General features: G+C 40.2%; 1 protein-coding gene across 11 annotated transcripts in view; it reads right to left on the bottom strand.

Moving 5' to 3' along the window:
* Nucleotides 1–16181, bottom strand: part of RPS6KC1 (ribosomal protein S6 kinase C1) — a 218062-nt gene extending 201881 nt beyond the window's left edge. For 6 of the 11 annotated variants that reach the window (XM_023203758.1, XM_023203767.1, XM_023203768.1 and 3 more), the window contains exon 1: nucleotides 15905–16181. Coding sequence is in view for 5 of the 11 variants with exons in the window: in XM_023203756.1 (XP_023059524.1) it covers nucleotides 15905–16009 (105 nt within the window). In the remaining 6 variants the exon portion in view is untranslated. Of the gene's footprint in view, nucleotides 1–6343; nucleotides 6363–9193; nucleotides 9327–15904 lie in introns of those variants that run through there. The other 5 variants (XM_023203759.1, XM_023203763.1, XM_023203752.2 and 2 more) reach the window with 4 other exon arrangements.
* Between the last annotated feature and the right edge of the window lie 1963 nt (nucleotides 16182–18144).

The raw sequence follows: 18144 nt of genomic DNA, 5'->3' as shown, positions 1-18144 counted from the left end.
CAACAGTCCCACGGACAGGTTTTTTTGGATAAACATGGAAACTGACCCTTCTGGTAATAAAGCTTGAAACTTAACATTTGTTTTATCAGAGTTACCTTCAGGAAAGGGCCTTCAGGCTTCTCAAAAAGTATTAATATTGTGAACCCCGAAAATCTGAGACAGGTCTGAGTTAATTTAGAAAGTTTATTTTGCTAAGGTTGAGGATCTGCGCCCGTAACACAGCCTCAGGAGATCCTGACAACATGTGCCCAAGGTGGTAGGGGCACAGCTTGATTTTATACATTTTAGAGAGACATAAGACATGAATAAATATGTGTAAGATATACATTGGTTCAGTCCAGAAAGGTGGGACAACCTGACGTAGGGAGGGAGCTTTCAGGTCGCAGGTAGATAAAAGACAAATGGCTGTATTCTTTTGAGTTTCTGATTAGTCTCTCCAAATGAGGCTATCTGGTATGCATTAATGGTTATCTCAGTGAGCCGAGGGGTGAATTTGAAGAGAATGGGAGGCAGGTTGGCCCTAAGCAGTTCCCAACTGGAGTTTTACCTTTAGCTTAGTGATTTGGGGGCCCCAAGATTTATTTTCCTTTTACAGTATCAAATGAACTGAAATTCACCAGATCACTGCATCCAAACAATGAGATGCCAGACCTCTCATCATTCACGATGGCTTCCTTAACCCTCCGTAGTTCCTGTTTTCCCATACATAATCACATTTCCTCCCTGCTATATAAACTCCTAATTTTAGTCAGTCAGGGAAATGGATCTGAACATCTCCTTGGCTGCAGCACCTGATTAAAGCCGGCTTCCTTAGCAATACTCATTGTCTCAGAGATTGCTTTCTGTGTGACAAGCAGCAGGACCTAGACGGAACCCCTGTGTTTCGGTAACAAAAGTAACTCATGATTATTAAGCAATATACAGAAAATCAAAGTTGAAGTATAACTATCTAAGTGAAGGTCTTTAATTTTAGGCTTACAAAAGGAACTACTCTGTGCCCACCAAATACTTCACAAAGAAGGAGGAAATTTAGACAGGGTTTGGAAAATCAAAGCAAAAGCTACTCAGGTATTACCTGACAAGCCTAAAGCTTAGTGAAAATTGTGTCTTAAAAGTACAGGGTTACACTTCCCTGATTCTCCTCTTTCCTCTCTAGTGCTTTTGCTTCTCTTTTGCAGGTTATTCTTCATCCTTCTGCCCCCTAGTATTCTGTGAGCACTCCAAGAATCAGCTTTAAACTCTTGTATTTCAGCCTCCTTTTTGTTATTAACCATCTATATTTGTGCTAATACTGTTCAAGGCACTGTGCTAGGCATAGGGAAAACTTGACTTTGTACAATTACATTTGCAAAGAATTTTATATTAATGAATCACTTCATTTTCTCAACAACCTATGAGTTAGGCAGGAGTAGTTATTATGACTTCCCCTTTTACAGATAAGAAAACAAGGTGGTTCAGAGTACTGTCTAAAGTCACATGGCTATTCACCTTCAAAGTCAGAATGAGATCCTCGACTGTCTGACTCCTGGTCTTGTGCTTTTTTTTTTTTTTTTTTTTTTTTTGAGATGGAGTCTCGCTCTGTGGCTTCATTTCACTCAGCCCCTTCTCAAGATGGAGTTGTTCTGGTTCACACAACTCTTACACTTTAGGAGGACAAGGTGGGAGGATCCCTGAAGCACAGGAGTTGAAGACCAGCCAGGGCTGGAGTGCAGTGGCCTGATCTCAGCTCACTGCAAGCTCCGCCTCCCGGGTTTACGCCATTCTCCTGGCTTAGCCTCCCAAGTAGCTGGGACTACAGGCGTCCGTCACCCCGCCCGGCTAGTTTTTTGTATTTTTTAGTAGAGACGGGGTTTCACCGTGTTAGCCAGGATGGTCTCGATCTCCTGACCTCGTGATCCACCCGTCTCGGCCTCCCAAAGTGCTGGGATTACAGGCTTGAGCCACCGCGCCCGGCCGAGTGCTCTACTATATTACATTGCCTCCCTCTATTTATCTGTGGTATTTTCAGCAATAATGAAGTTTACTTATTTCCATAAAATTCTATCACCATTAGGTTTTTGTTTATTTCACCTATTTATTCAACACATATTAGTGCCTACTCTGCTGCCAGGTACTGCAGTACAATGGAGAATATACTAGGTCTGATTCTTATGCGACTGCATTATAAAAATACAATCACTTCCCAAATACATTATCAACTTCAACCACTTAGTACCCCACTATTAGGGATCCAGTATTCCCAAATGTGTCATCTCATTTAAATACTTTACAAATGTGTCCCCCAAAACGGAAACCAAAACCACAAAATGGTTATGATAATGTGAACTGAGTGCAAACATCCATGAGTAACAACTCTTTCTGTGTAATTATCTTCCGTGACTGAAAAGTTAATGAAAAATAAGAATATCAATCAGAAATCAGAGGGAAGACTATAACCATACTGACAATGAATAAAACTGAGCTAGCACTCAGTAATTTTTCTCTGGAAAAATTTCAAGAGAGTTTGTCATAAAGTTCAACCAATAAATTCCACAAAAGTTGGAATTTAAAACAGTGATTGTTTTCATTAAAAGTTCACAAAGGGCCGAGCATGGTGGCTCAAGCCTGTAATCCCAGCACTTTGGGAGGGTGAGGTGGGTGGATCACGAGGTCAGGAGTTCAAGACCAGCCTGGCCAAGATGGTGAAATCCCATCTCTACTAAAAATACAAAACTTAGCCAGGCACGGTGGCGGCGTCTGTAATCCCAGCTACTTGGGAGGCTGAGGCAGGAGAATCGCTTGAACCCAGGAGGCAGAGGTTGCAGCGAGCCGAGATAGCACCACTGCACTCCAGCCTGTGAAACAGAGCAAGACTCTGTCTCAAAAAAAAAAAAAGACCGGGCACAGTGGCTCACGCCTGTAACCCCAGCACTTTGGGAGGCCAAGGCGGGCAGATCAGAAGGTCAGGAGATCGAGACCATCCTGGCTAACACGGTGAAACCCCGTCTCTACTAAAAATACAAAAAATTAGCCAGGCTTGGTGGCAGGTGCCTGTAGTCCCAGCTACTCGCGAGGCTGAGGCAGGAGAACAGCATGAACCCGGGAGGCGGAGCTTGCAGTGAGCTGAGATCACACCACTGCACTCCAGCCTGGGCAAAAGAGCGAGACTCCATCTCAAAAAAAGAAAAGTTCACAAAGGCCGGGCGTGGTGGCTCGTTTCTGTAATCTCAGCACTTTGGGAGGCCAAGGTGGGAGGATCACCTGAGGTCAGGAGTTTGAGAGCAGCCTGACCAACATGGTGAAACTCCATCTCTACTAAAAATATAAAAATCAGCTAGGCGTTATGGCATCCGTCTATAATCCCAGCTACTAGGGAGACTGAGGCAGGAGAATCGCTTGAACCTGGAAGATGGAGGTTGCAGTGAGCTGAGATCGCACCATTGCACTCCAGCCTGGGCAACAACGGCGAAACTCTGTCTCAAAAAAAAAAAAAGTTCACAAATTTGGCCAGGCCCAGTGGCTCATGCCTATAATCCCAACATTCTGGGAGGCCAAGGCAGGTGGATGACCTGAGGTCACAAGTTCAAGACTAGCCGGGCCAATAAGGTGAAACCCCGCCTCTACCAAAAATACAAAAATGAGCCGGGTGTGGTGGTATGCACCTGTAGTCCCAACTACTCAGGAGGCTGAGGCACTAGAACTGTTCGAATCAGAGAGGCGGAGGTTGCAGAGAGCCAAGATCATGCCATTGCACTCCAGCCTGGGTGACAGAGTAAAACTCCGCCTCAAAAAAATAAATAAAAATAAAGTTCACAAATTTCCACTGCAAGCATTAACTGCCACTGACTCAGTTAGTACTATGTATCTTGAAAAGCTTCTTGCTTTTTAGAAATTTATCACCAAGTCATCTTAAAAAGTATTACCTTACCCTCTACTAAAAATACAAAAAATTTTTAAAAAGTATTACCCAACAACAGCAGTGCTTCACAAACCATGTTACATGGAATACCAGTATTCTTTAAAATCAGTGATCTCACAGGAAGGTCTTAATAATCAATTCAGTTTACCTCTGTTTAAGAAGGGAATGTTGTTTACAGAATAATTCTCCAAACCTTTAATACACTAATATGCCTAGTAAATCCCCAAAAGGAAGATACATAGTATTTCCCAAAGACATCTAGCCACTAAACTTTTTATTTTTATGTTATTTATTATTATTATCATCCTCATTATTTATTTACTACAACACCTACTAAAATTTGAAGCACTAGAGAAATACTACCACAATTTTTGTAGTCCATCTGCCTATGTTCATGAACAGCAAATTATGAATTTAGAAAAACAATGTCTCAAAGCAAAAGTAACTATCTCTTACTGTGCTAAGAAATTAAATACTCTACTTTATTCAAAAATCACAACAACCATGCTTGGTAAGATGAAATAACCAAAGACCTAGAAAATAGACTCAATCAAATAACAGAGGCAGGACCAGATCTCACAACTCCATGACTCCAAAGTGCTCTCTCTAGAACGTAAGTCACTTGGCTCTCCTCAAGATTAAAATTCCAAGTATTCAGGTAATATTCCTGACAAAATATCTCTGACAAAATGCCTATAGCCATTACAGTTAGGTAAACCCTGTGTCGTATAAGTCAACTAAAATACAGAAATTGAAGAACCACTTTGGAAAAGCAGAAAAAAAAACAAGGGGCTTGGAACTAAAATGAATGGGGTCTTAATAATGATGTTGGCACTGCCCATGAACTGCTTTTTCTGCCAGCTCAGTACTAAACCAAAGTAAAATAAAAGACCCAAAGTCAGCCCCCTTGCCTATTCTGAAAACAAAGATCAGACTTTGAGGCTTGGCCTAAGTCAGTTCCATAACAATCAACAGGTCACATTGTCACTGGGTCTCTGAAATCGTTTCCAGTATGCTAACTTATTCTATCTACTTCTTAATAAATATCTCCAGGTTTCCTTAAAAGTCAGGTCAAAAGCACTGTCTTGGCCAGGTGCAGTGGCTCACGCCTGTAATCCTAGCACCTTGGCAGGCCGAGGCTGGTGGATCACAAGGTCAAGAGATCGAGACCATCCTGGCCAACACGGTGAAACCCTGTCTCTACTAAAAATACAAAAATTAGCTGGGTGTGATGGGGCGTGCCTGTAGTCCCAGCTGCTGGGGAGGCTGAGGCAGGAGAATGGCTTGAACCCGGGAGGCGGAGGTTGCAGTAAGCCAAGATCATGCTGTTGTACTCCAGCCTGGCGATAGAACAAGACTCCGTCCAAAAAAAGGTTCAAAAGCACTCTCTTATCTGATTACCACCATCACCATAATGATGACTAGAAATCACACTGTTAACTCAGACATATACAAAAAGCTGCATTCTTTGTTAAGATTAACAAAGAATAGCTACAGATGGAATATCCTTTTTCCAAAATGCATGAGACAAGAATTGTTTCAGATTAGGGATTTTTTTTTGGATTTTGGAATATTTGCACATACATGAAATATATTGGGGATATGACCCAAGGCTAAACACAAAATTTATTTGTTTCATATATACCTTTATATACATAGTCCAAAAGTAATTTTATACAGTATTTTTAATAATTGTGTGCATGACTACAACCGATCACATGACGTCAAGTGTGAAATTTTACACTTGTAGCATCATTTTGACACTCAAAAAGTTTCAGATTTTGGAGTAGTTTGGATTTCAAACTTTCAGAATAGGGATGCTCAACCTATACTAGAAAACAAAACTACAAAAATTAATCAAATAATATTTCCTAGGGGAAAAAACGATAAAACAAGCCCCTTTAGAAACCAGTATTGATAAGAAGTTAAATATAAAATTTAAGAAGCTACTTTCATGAGCAAAGTATTGTAATCAAGTCTTCTGAGGGCTACTTCACTATCACTGTTCAGCTGCTAGTTTAGGGTAGCAGAGCTAAGAAAAAAAAGTGACAAAAGTAATACTTAGTAATTACACTAAGTGTCAAGCTACAAATAATCAAACATGGAAAACATGTCCACTCTTTTCATTTTCCAAAGATATCAATCTCTGAATGTGGGACAGGAATAGTACGATATGCAGAAATGGAAGGCTACACTATTCTGAACATTTCTCCTTGTGGTGATTAGGTACACCAAGTGGCACATTCGTCAATATAATACAAGCAATCCTGATTTTCAGACATTAACTTTCATAAAATCCATACTTTCATGTAAATATACTGACATATTTAAACTGTACTTCATACATTAAAAAAAAAACAAGTCTTGCAGGAAAAGTAGGTCAAAGCACCCAACTCACATAGGCAATTGTTACCTTACCAAACTCAACTTCCCTTTCACGACTACCTGTATCTCAGTTCCTCTCTCCCGCTTTTCCCTGCAGAGCCACAGGTGGCACTGGGTGGCAAGAAAATTTGGGCTGGTTATTACCCACCGGCCAGGCAGTCTGGACCCAAGAGGCAACACCTGCACAAACCATAATTAGACATTTTATAATTTTTAGTTCTCTGGAGTGACAGAACTCCCATATAAGACAGATAAGTCCATGGGACAAATTTTAGACATTCACCTTTCTAACAAGTTTTCATGAAAGCATTATATCAAAAGTACTACAGACTGAATGTTTGTGTTCCCCCTAAAATTCATATTGAATTTCATGTTGAAACTCTAATCCCCAAGGTGATGGATTTGGATGTGAGGCCTTTCAGAGGTAATCAGGTCATGAGGGTGGGCCCTTCATGATGGGATTACTGCCCCTACAAGAAAAAGACAATGATCTCCCTCAGCCATGAGACCATACAGCAAGAAGGCAGCTGTATGCAAATCAGGAAGAAATCTGCTGACATCTTGGTCTTGGACTTCCCAGCCTTCAGCCTTCAGAACTGTGGGAAATAAATGTCTATTGTTGAAGCCATCTAGTCTACAGTATCTTGTTATAAAAATCCAAACTGACAAAGACAGTAAGGAGTTGTGGCTTTCTATATTATTAAAATCCCAAAATCTCAGGGAGAATAAAGCAGCTAAAACTGCAAATTATCTCTAGATACTCAATAATGTTTGCTATTTTTCTCACCTCAAATTTTACCAGTTATAGCAATATTCTAAACTATTTTCCAGTCAAGGTTCGAAGAAAATCAAAATCCTTAATGTTAAAGAAAGTTTGCAGTTTAACATAAAATCTTAATATCTGAGATCAAGTTGTTAACAAACAAGATGAAATCAGGAATGATTTACATTTTTTAAGTTCCATTGACTGAAATTTTTGGTATATTAGATAGTTTTCTACTAAACAATATTACAATTCAAAAACAAAGGAAGAGTAGAATAAAACTAAACTCTAGAAAACACAAGACACCTTGAGAGCCGTTTTTCAAAAATTTTAAGCATAAATATATTTTACAACAAACTAATTGCCCTCCGTATCCTTATGATTATTTTGTTTGTTGAAAATATCTCCAGATTAAGCCAAAACTAAGTATTTATTCAAGAAATCTTCAAGAAACTACTGATTTAACAACTGAAATCTAACAATTCCCACTGCATTAATACCAAACATTTGTTAATAATCCTAACAGGTTAAGGATTTAAAATTCAGTAGGTTCTTTTTTTTCCTTTAAAGTGACTTTCTTTTTGCTTGAAATGTGTATGACTATATATTATTTTAAAATTTAAAAGCTAACAAAACTAAAAATTAAAACATGCAGGCTGGGCACAGTGGCTCACGCCTGTAATCCCAGCACTTTGGGAGGCTGAGGTGGGTGGATCACCTGAGACCAGGAGTTCAAGACCAGCCTGGCCAACATGGCAAAACCCCGTCTCTACTAAAAATACAAAAAAAATAGCCGGGTGTGGTGGCACATGCCTGTAATCCCAGCTACTCAGGAGGCTGAGGCAGGAGAATCACTTGAACCCAGAAGGTGGAGGCTACAGTGAGCTGAGATAGCGCCACTGCATTCCAGCCTGGATGACACAGTGAGACTCTGTCTCAAAAAATATATATAAAAATAAATAAAACATGCAGCCTCCCATATACGAAAACTCTACCATGAAAATTATACTAGAGGATAAATGACTGAATGCTTTCCTCCTAATATCAGGAACAAGGCAAGGAAGTCTACTCTCACTACTCCTATTCAAGACTGTGGACTAGAAGTCCTAGCCAGTGTAATAAAGCAAGGAAAAGAAATAAAAGACATACACATTGGAAAGAATAAATAAAACTATGCCTTTTGGCAGACAACACAGATTGTCCATGCAGGAAAAAAACAAGAATTGTACTAAAAAGTCTTAGAACTAGTAAGTCAGTTTGAAAGGTCAACATGATATAAGGGCAACACAAAAATGAACCAAATTTCTATATACTAGCAAAGAAAAGCTCAAAACCAAAATTTTTAAAAATACTATTGACAATAGCTACAAAAATACGAAATAGTGAGGAATAAATCTAACAAAACATACAGAGAATCAATTTGCTCAAAACTACAAAATGCTGATAGAAGAGATCAGAGAACACAAATAAATTGCAAGACATACTGTGTTCATAGATTTGAAGATTTAACATAGAAAAGATGTCCATTTTTCCCTAAAGTGATCTACAAATTTAATGCATTCCTAATCAAATCCCAAAAGGATTTTTTGTAGCTATAGATAAATTGATTCTAAAATATATATGAAAAAGCGAAGGAACTAGAGTAGCCAAAATAATTCTGAAAAAGAATAAAATTGGAGAAACAATATTGTCTAATTTTAAGATTTAGTATAAAGCTATAATAATCAAGATAGTATGGTATGGAACAAAATAAGAGAATCCAGAAACAGCTTTACACATATATATATAGTCAATTGACTTTTGGCAAAGGAGTAAAGGCAATTCAATGAAGAAAGGTTAGTCTCTTGAACAAATGGTGTTTTGTTGCAATGGGACAACCAGAGGCAAAAACAGAACCTTCACCCAAACCTTATACCTTATATAAAAAAAACCACTCAAAATGGGTCATAGAGCAAAATATAAAATGCAAAGCAATAAGTTATCTAGAAGAAAACATTGGGAAAAATATTTGTAACCTCAGGTTGGGCAGAGATTTTAGGTATGACACTAAAAGCATAGTTCACATAAGAAAGAACTGATAAACTGGACTTCACCAAAATTACAAATTGTGCTTTGAAAAAGATACTGTTCTGGGTGCAGTGGCATACCTGTAGTCGTAGCTACTTGGAAGGCTGAGGTGGGTATCGCTTGAGCCTAGGAGGTCGAGGTTGTTGCACACTATGATCACACCTGCAAATAGTCACTGCATTCCAGCCTTGGCAACACAGCGAGACCCCATCTCTGAAAAAAAAAAAAAAAAGGCCAGGTGCACATCTGTAATCCCAGCACTTTGGAAGGCCAAGGCAGGTAGATTGCTTGAGACCAGGAGTTTGAGACCAGTCTGGGCAACATGGTGAAACTGGGTCTCTATTTAAAAAATACAAAAATTAGCCGGGCACAATGGCACATGCCTGTAGTCCCAGCCACTCAGGAGACTAAGAGGTGGGAGGATTGCTTGAACTCAGAAGGTTAAGGCTACAGTGAGCCATGATCATGCCGCTGCACTCCAGCCGGGACAACAGAGGGAGACTCTGTCTCAAAAGGAAAAAAAAAAAAAAAGATACTTAAGAGAATGAAAAGATATGCTCTACATCAGGAGAAAACATTTGCAAATGTCATATCTGACCCCCCAAAAAAGATACCCAGAACATAAAGAACTCTCAAAACTCAAGAGTAAGAAAACAAACAACCCAAAGAAAAAAACAGGCAAATTATCAGTCTCAAAAGGCTAAATACCGTATGATTCTATTTATATGACATTCTCAAAAAGACAAAAGTATAGTTGTAGAGATAGATCACTGCTTGCCAGGATATAAGGGGTAGGGGGAAGGGTATGAAAAAGAGATAGCATGAAGGAGTTTTTTGGGATGATGAAACTTCTGTTTCTTGATTATGGTGGTAGATAAATGAATTTATACTCATGTTAAGATTCAAAGAATTATACAACAGAATAAGTCAATTTTATTGTATGTTAATTTAAAAATCAACACTTGAAAAGCAAAGTGCTGCCTCCTTCCAGCCTACCCTCAAATCCCTACTATAGTCCAGGCTCTGTGCCAGACACCAAGAATATACAGTTAAAAAGACAGAGTCAGCCAGGCACGGTGGCTCACGCCTGTAATCCCAGCACTTTGGGAGGCCGAGGCAGCTGGATCGCTTGAGCTCAGGAGTTTAAGATCTGTCTGGGCAACATGGTGAAACCCTGTCTCTTAAAAAACTACAAAAATTAGACAGGGGGGCATGTACCTGTAGTTCCAGCTACTAGAGAGGCTGAGATGGGAGGATGGCTTGAGCCTGTGAAGTCAAGGCTAGAGTGAGCCGTGATCATTCCACTACACTCCAACCTGGGCGACAGAGTGAGACTCTCAAAAAAGAATAGAGTCTGCCATCAGAAGAGGTGTCAAACAAGTACATTATGATAATGGAGGAGATACAAGACATACAGAGAGCAACGCGTAAAAAAAAAAAAAAGCTTCTGGAACACAGGATATAGCTGACACCTGAGATGAGATGAGCAGAGATTGCCAAGACAAAAGGAAAGAGTATTCCAGACAGAGAAAATGGCATCTAACAGAGAGATATGGAAGAACGTAGTATTCTAGCCTAATTTGGAAACTACAAATAATTCCTTTCCCAGGCACAAGCAGGCTACTCAAGAATATGGTCAGGAATTAAGGACAGGTTCCCTCCAAGCAATATAGTGTTTTGATTTGAAGCTCTGGAAATGGTAATTTTTCACACTTATGTGAGGCTCAGTACTTCCCATTAATTCCCTTACTCCCCTTTGTTCACATCATCACAGTCACTTATTATTCATGTGTATCCATCACTTTTGCCAAACTATAGTAATGCCCTTGTGGGGACACATAGGTGTCCCCATATGCACACTCACAGCACCTAATGAAGTGTTTTATAATACAGGTATTCAGCAGCATTGCATTAGGATTAAAAGCACTGTGATTGGGACCAGTGTACCTGGGTTCAAATATAGACTCTAGCACTTGCTGGCTATATGACCCTGGACAAGTTACTAAATGTCTCTGTGCCTCAACTTCCTCATTGAAAATGTGGAAATGATAATGGCACCTACTCACTGGGCCCCTGTGACAAACGTCTTAATTTAATATGAACTGCTTGACTCAGTAAGTGCCATGTAAGTGTTTACTGTTACTACTCAACAAACACTAGCTATGTATAATAAAATGAGGATTTATACATTCTCCTGGTTTCAAAATAAACTCAAACTACTTTAAATATGTGCAAAGCCAATGAGGTAGCTTGTGCCCACAATCCCAGGTGGCAGAATGAGGAGGGAATAACACTCGAGCTCAAGAGTTCAACCAGCAGTAAGCTATGATTGCGTCACTGCACTCGAGCCTGGGCGATACAGTGAAACCCCCATCTCGGAAAAAGATCAATAAACAAAAATAAATATGTGCAAGACTGTGTTCTGAGAATTACAAAGCACTGCTCATACTGAAGAGCTAAATAAAAGGGTAGATATATATGTTCATGGCTCAGAGACAATACTGTTAAGATATCAATTCTTCTGAAATTGATCTACATTCTCAACATAATCCCAATCAAAATCTGGACAAGTATTTTTGGAGAAACCAGACAAGTTGATTCTAAATTTTATACACAAATGTAAACAATCTAGAATAGCCAAAACAATTTTGAGAAAGAAAGTTAGAGTACTTAGAGTACCTGATTTCAAAACTTAGTATAAAGCTACATAAACAAAGCCATGTGGTATCACAAGAAATAAAACCTTATGTCCATACAAAGACTTGTGTATGAATGTTCATAATAGCTGTATCCATAATATCCAAAAACTAGAAACAACCCAAATATCCATCAGCAGGTGAACAGATAAAATGTAGTATAACCACACAATGGAATATGAGTCAGCAATAAAAGGGAATGAAACACACAACAACATGGATAAATCTCAAATAATCATACTGAGTGGAAGAAGCCAGACGAAAAAAAAAAAGTGCATACTGTATGATTCCTTGTATACAAAATTCTAGAAAATGCAACCCAGTCTACAATGACAGAAAGCAAACCAGTGGTTGCCTAGAGATATGGGATGAGGGGGAGTGACTGACTGTAAAGGAACATGAGGGAACTTGTGCAGTGATGAACATGGTGTAGTTACACAACTGTATACATTTGTCAAAACTCATCAAATTGGACACTTAAAATGGGTGAATTTTACTGTATGTAAATTATGACTCAATGTAAACAAAGTAAGTTATACTGCAGCACTATCTTTTGAGAATAAAAACATACTTTTTATACTCATGGAATGAGTACAGGCAAGAACTGCCATTCACCTACTGTTGCTGAGAAATCTATACTACAATATAAGAATTTTGTACACTTAGCATGAAATAACTGAAAACATTGCTGATGGTTCTCGTATGTTTGTGTCTCCTTCAACTAAAGAATCAAAGGCAACTTATGAAAGAACTTTCCAATTCTGAATAGAGGTACTTATTCTAGATAAAAATTAAGAAATAACACAGAGTTTAACTGTGGAATCTGTTAGAATGCTTCTAACTGGCCTCAAAATCATCTAAGCTTGCCAGGTTTCAGAGAACTGCAAAAAAGCACACAGGAGATTTAAGAAGATGAAAAAGCTCTTTTGCTATCCAAAATTTAACACTGGTACTTCCAATGATTAAAACTCTACTCCTACAGAAATAACCCTGCAAGGATTAAAAATATAGAAAATTGTTCCTTGAAGCTAGAAGTAAACCAATAGTAGAAAATATACAGAAGCCATTCTTAATTTTTATCTCATGAAGTTCTCTCAGGAGAGCACTATTTACCTAGTTAATTATCCTGAAAAAAGGTGTTTTTCTCCTTAACTCTCAAGAAATATTTTATAATACTAAGCACAGTTATTTTGAAAGTATGTCTTCATGTTGACTCTCAGATGTTACATTTTAAAAACAAAATCGGTAACATAAGCAATAAATGAAGACATAAACATATACGGGAAGAAAAAAGGCAGTGTGTGCAATTTTCAAGTTCAAATAACCACAGCAATATGTAACACGCATATATGTACATTTGGTTACTTCTAAGGCAATGTGCTACTTTATCTTCCAGTTTATATTGTCAAAACTTAGTTCAGTAAATAGGTCACAGCTTCAGATATTTAAGATCTGAATTTGGCTGGCGCGGTGGCTCACACCTGTTATTCCAGCACTTTGGGAGGCTAGGGCGGGTGGATCACCCGAGGTCAGGAGTTCGAGACCGGACTGGCCCACATGGCGAAACCTCATCTCTACAAAAAATAGAAAAATTAGCCGGGCATGGTGGCGGGCGCCTGTAACCCCAGGTACTTGAGTGACTGAGACAGGAGAATCGTTTGAACCCAGGAGACGGGGTAACAGTAAGCCAAGATTGCACCACTGCACTCCAGCCTGGGCAAGAGAGCGAGACTACACCTTGGAAAAAAAAAAATCTGCATTTGGTTAACCTTCCCTTTTGTAAAGTAACAATACAAATAATTATACTCAGTGCTCCCAATTCAAGTTCCACACACATTCACACCTTCAGGTCTTTATGGATTCTATCCCTTCAACTGTCTACCTTTCATACCCTCTCGTTTTCTGGATTCTTCCCCTCTTTCAACTATCTTGATTGGTACATATTCCCCAATCTCGTGATCCAGAAGCCATTTGTCTTCCCACAGCCCTTTTCTGTAGTGTCTGCTAGAACTTCCTGTGTTATATCACATTCTTTAAGTATCCTAAACTCTCTTCTACTATGTGTATCCTTGAAAGGAAGATCCATGCTTTATTCAGCCTTATGTCCCTCACAGTATTTAGTGCCTGGATCTAAACATTTATTGGGTGTGCTGCGTACAATGAAGAGGAAAACATTCAACAATGTTTTTCAGGCACTGTGTGCCATGCACATGCATCTTCTTTTATCTATTATTCGATATAAGCAGAAACAAATGTCAATAATAGAGAACTGCTCTAAATCCACTAAGAGACATAGACATGCAACTAAATTAATACAATATAACTTTCTTGTTAAATTAAGGGATAAGTAGGATGCTGTGAGAGAAATATTATGTATGTTGAAAACTGTTCTTATTCCATACACTATGTGTTAGGAAATTTTGAAAACTGGATTTTCAAAGGGCCTAATGACTAGAAAGATTTCAAGAGTGGTATGATAAGGGCCCCTCAATCTCACAAAATTTCTTACACAACCTGAAACTAACATTCCACCCATATAACAACCTTCTGTGCAAACAGGGAGCAACAAACTTCCCTCTATTCTCCTTACAGCAATCGGCAACAGCAGGTCGGATCTTCTCATTATCCTTATACAGACATGTTCATCCATACCTCCTCCTCACATTTATCTGAACTGTGCACCATTTCCTTACACCACGTGCCACTCCCATGCCCCAAACTGATCTAAATCTATTTAACCTTTAAGATTCTTCTCAGGCTGGGAGCGGTGGCTCACGCCACAGGCATGAACACTTTGGGAGGCCAAGGCGGACAGATGGCCTGAGGTCAGGAGTTCTAGATCAGCCTGAGCAAAATGGAGAAACGGGGTCTCTACTAAAAATACAAAAAATTAGCCGGGCATGGTGGCACATGCCTGTAATCCCAGCTACTCGGGAGGCTGAGGCAGGAGAATCACTTGAACCCGGGAAGCAGAGGTTGCAGTGAGCCAAGGTGATGCCATTGCACTCCAGCCTGGGCAACAAGAACAAAACTCTGTCTCAAAAAAAAAAAAAGATTCTTCTGAAGGCCTACTTTACATCCTCCAAATGTATATTGAACTATTATTACTTAATCTGTACCTCTCCTCTTTAAAAATTGATAATGATAAAGTTAATTCTTAACATTTTATATAACTTGGAGTCAGGCATAACTGGTTTCGGATCCCAGGCAGATCTGCTATTGCCTTGCAATGTAAAGTTGGGTAAGTTACTAAACTTCCTTTAATCTGTTTCCTCATCATTAAAATGAGAATTAAATTGGGTGATGTGTACAAAATGCCTGCTATACACATATTCATGCACGCATACATCACATACATATATACTTATTTAATTTTAATTTATTCTTACTTTCCTAGAAGATGCAGACTCTCTTTAAAACTCAAGGCAAAAGCAATGAAACATAAAGTGGTTACTAAAAATTGGACCAGTTAGTTGATGTCAAGGAGCTTCCCAACTTTAAAATGTGACCTCATGGTAGCTCACACAAGCCACCCTAAGCAGATCTTTTTCATGTCTCCTACTGAAAAACGTAAACAACTTAAGGGTTTGACAAAGCCCAGATCCACAGCTCCTAGGTTGGTGGCCTAACACTGACATCTGTCCCAAGAGTCTGTCTTCCTCACAGTAAACCTGATAAAGGTCAAGAGAAAAAATAACTTACATTACATAAGCCAAAGAATACATAAATTAACACTTTTAAGTCTGCATTATCTTCCTGGAGCAAGCAAAACCACTTCTGCAAATTGCGAACTCAGAAGAGAAAGTCCAAACGGGATGGGAACTGAGTCATCAATTTAAAACCATCAACCAGTGACTACCCCACCCCCAGAAAGAAGGCTCTACCACGACCTACTACCGTGAAGCCCTGGGCATACCACACTCAGCCACTACTCCAGAAATCCCAACCTCCGACACGCAAGTCCCGCCAGTAGGTGCAGCACCCAGTCCCACCCTCGGCTCTGAGCCAGAGTCAGGTACCCTCACACCAGGGTCCCCACCCCAGATTCTCAGGACCCAATGCAAGCTCCTATCCCAACCCGACACCCGCACTCACCCGGGCGGTGACCTTATATACTGTGTAGCCCCTCGGGTGTCGCTGGGGCTCGGTAACAGTGTAGAAACGGGCCAGATCGGCACTCCGCTCCCGGTAAGAGGTCATCCTCCCGCCGCCTCTGCCGCCGCCACCGCCCGCCCGGGATCATCAGGGCAACCCGGCGCCGCCGCGCTCCAGGTTCCCCAACGCAGCGACGAGGCGGCGAGGGGGCGGTGGCTCCAAGGCAGCTCCACGGCGGCGCCTCAGCTGCACAGCTCTGCTTCCGGGTCAGCAAAGAAGCTTCCGGGCCAGGCCGTTTCCCGCTTCTAGGGGGAGGGGAGACTACACCCTTAGATTCTAACCCCTTTGGGGCAACTGGGACTGGCCTGTAGTTAAAGATTAAGGGGTCACGCTGCCATCCCTGTCACTGCGGAGACCTCAGGCCTCTCCACTAAAGACGACTTCTTGTACGCTAGCTCCGTCACCTTCTAGATTTTGTGAGAGTTGGTATAGCCACGCCACACCAGGAGAGTGTGGTCCTCCCTGCCTCCGCCCCGCCGTAGTACAAACTTACGTGGAGTGGTGAAGGGATGGAGAGATACCATAGCCTAGCACCTTCTTTCCTTACCTATTCACGGTCTATCATTTTAAATACCCACAGCAACATCTCATTCTCTGAGACATACTCATTACTTCTTTCTAAGACGAATTTCCTTCCATTGAGCGCCTTTCTGTAACACATCTACACAGCAAGCTCCCAACCCAAAAAGCTCCCAAGCCAGTATCAATCATTTTAAAATCCCCTCAGGTTTGAAAATCTGGAGTCTGCCTCTGGCTAAAAGAAAGAAAAAAATATATATGTCACTAGAACTCTCCAAGCCGCTCACTACAGTTTCCAATTTCAGCTGAAGTTGTTATCAACACTTGGCAATTCCTTTATCTTTTTGTGATTGGGGTTCTTTTTCATTCCCCAAAATATTCATTCCAAGTCTTTGCCATTATCCTAAAGACTCTGTTCCTCTTCCTTTTGCCTTCCTACTCTCTGCACCACCACCCTTCTTTACAAGGAAAAAAGAAGAGGAGAAGTAGCTATAACCATTAGTACCAATTCCTTCATCTTCTCATATTTCCATGCCAGTCTGAGACGTGCACATATCACTTGCTCATTTTTACAACCAATGACTCCACCTGTGATCTGAATCCCATCCTCTTTGGCCGATCTTAAGACTGTTTCAATGACATTCCAAATCTCCTTTCTGTATGTTTAATCTCTTTCTCACCACTGGCTCCTTCTTTTAAACCTACATATATCTAAGTCGGTCTATTAGTCATTCATTAAACCTGAATTCACCACCTACTATGTGCCACACATGATGCCAATTTGGCATTGGAGTTACAAAGATAGTCCCTGTTCTCTGACCGGGCACGGTGGCTCATGCCTGTAATTCCAACACTTTGGGAGGCCAAAGCAGGCTAATCACCTGAGGACAGGAGTTCGAGACCAGCCTGGCCAACATGGTGAAACCCTGTCTCTACTAAAAATACAAAAAATTAGCCAGGCGTGGTGGCAGGCACCTGTAATCCCAGCTACTTGGGAGGCTGGGGCAGGAGAATCGTTTGAACCCAGGAGCAAGTTGCAGTGAGCCGAGATCCCGCCATTGCACTTCAGCCTGGGGGACAAGAGCAAGACTTCTCTCAAAAAAAAAAAAAAAAAAATGTAGATAGTGCCTGTTCTCAAGTACCATCTAGTAGGAAAAATAAAGACATATATTGTGATAAGTACCACAGTGAATGTATATATGGAGTGCTACAGATCACACCAATTTGGAATGAAAGATCACCTAAGGCTTTCTGATAGAAGACTGAATGTTGGAAGAGAGATGGGAGTTAGCCAGGTGAGAAGGGAGTAAAGGGCATTATTCATTTTGCCTTCTTTTCTTCCTTTCTTTCTCCTTCCACTCATTGTCAAAGTTGTTTAAGTTGATTTTAAAGTAATCTACATCAATATTGCATCATCACCCATTTATTCCCATGTCCAATTCAATCTGGTTTCACCTCTTTATTGCTACTCTGAAACTGCTCTGAAAATCATTTCCAATGACCTCAATTTGCCCAATATTTCTGGATTTTGAAAGTCTCTGACCATTTCTACTTTTTAAAACTTTTCTGTGTTCTTAGCACATGAGTCAGCATTATTTCTCTTTTCTCTTTTATACTCAGATAACTCACTCTTTTTTCAGTCTCCTTTGCTGTTTTCTCTT

The sequence above is a fragment of the Piliocolobus tephrosceles genome, chromosome 1 (genome assembly GCF_002776525.5).
Source record: "Piliocolobus tephrosceles isolate RC106 chromosome 1, ASM277652v3, whole genome shotgun sequence".
In the NCBI taxonomy this organism is placed as follows: Eukaryota; Metazoa; Chordata; class Mammalia; order Primates; family Cercopithecidae; genus Piliocolobus; species Piliocolobus tephrosceles.
This window is presented reverse-complemented; position numbering and strand designations above follow the sequence as displayed.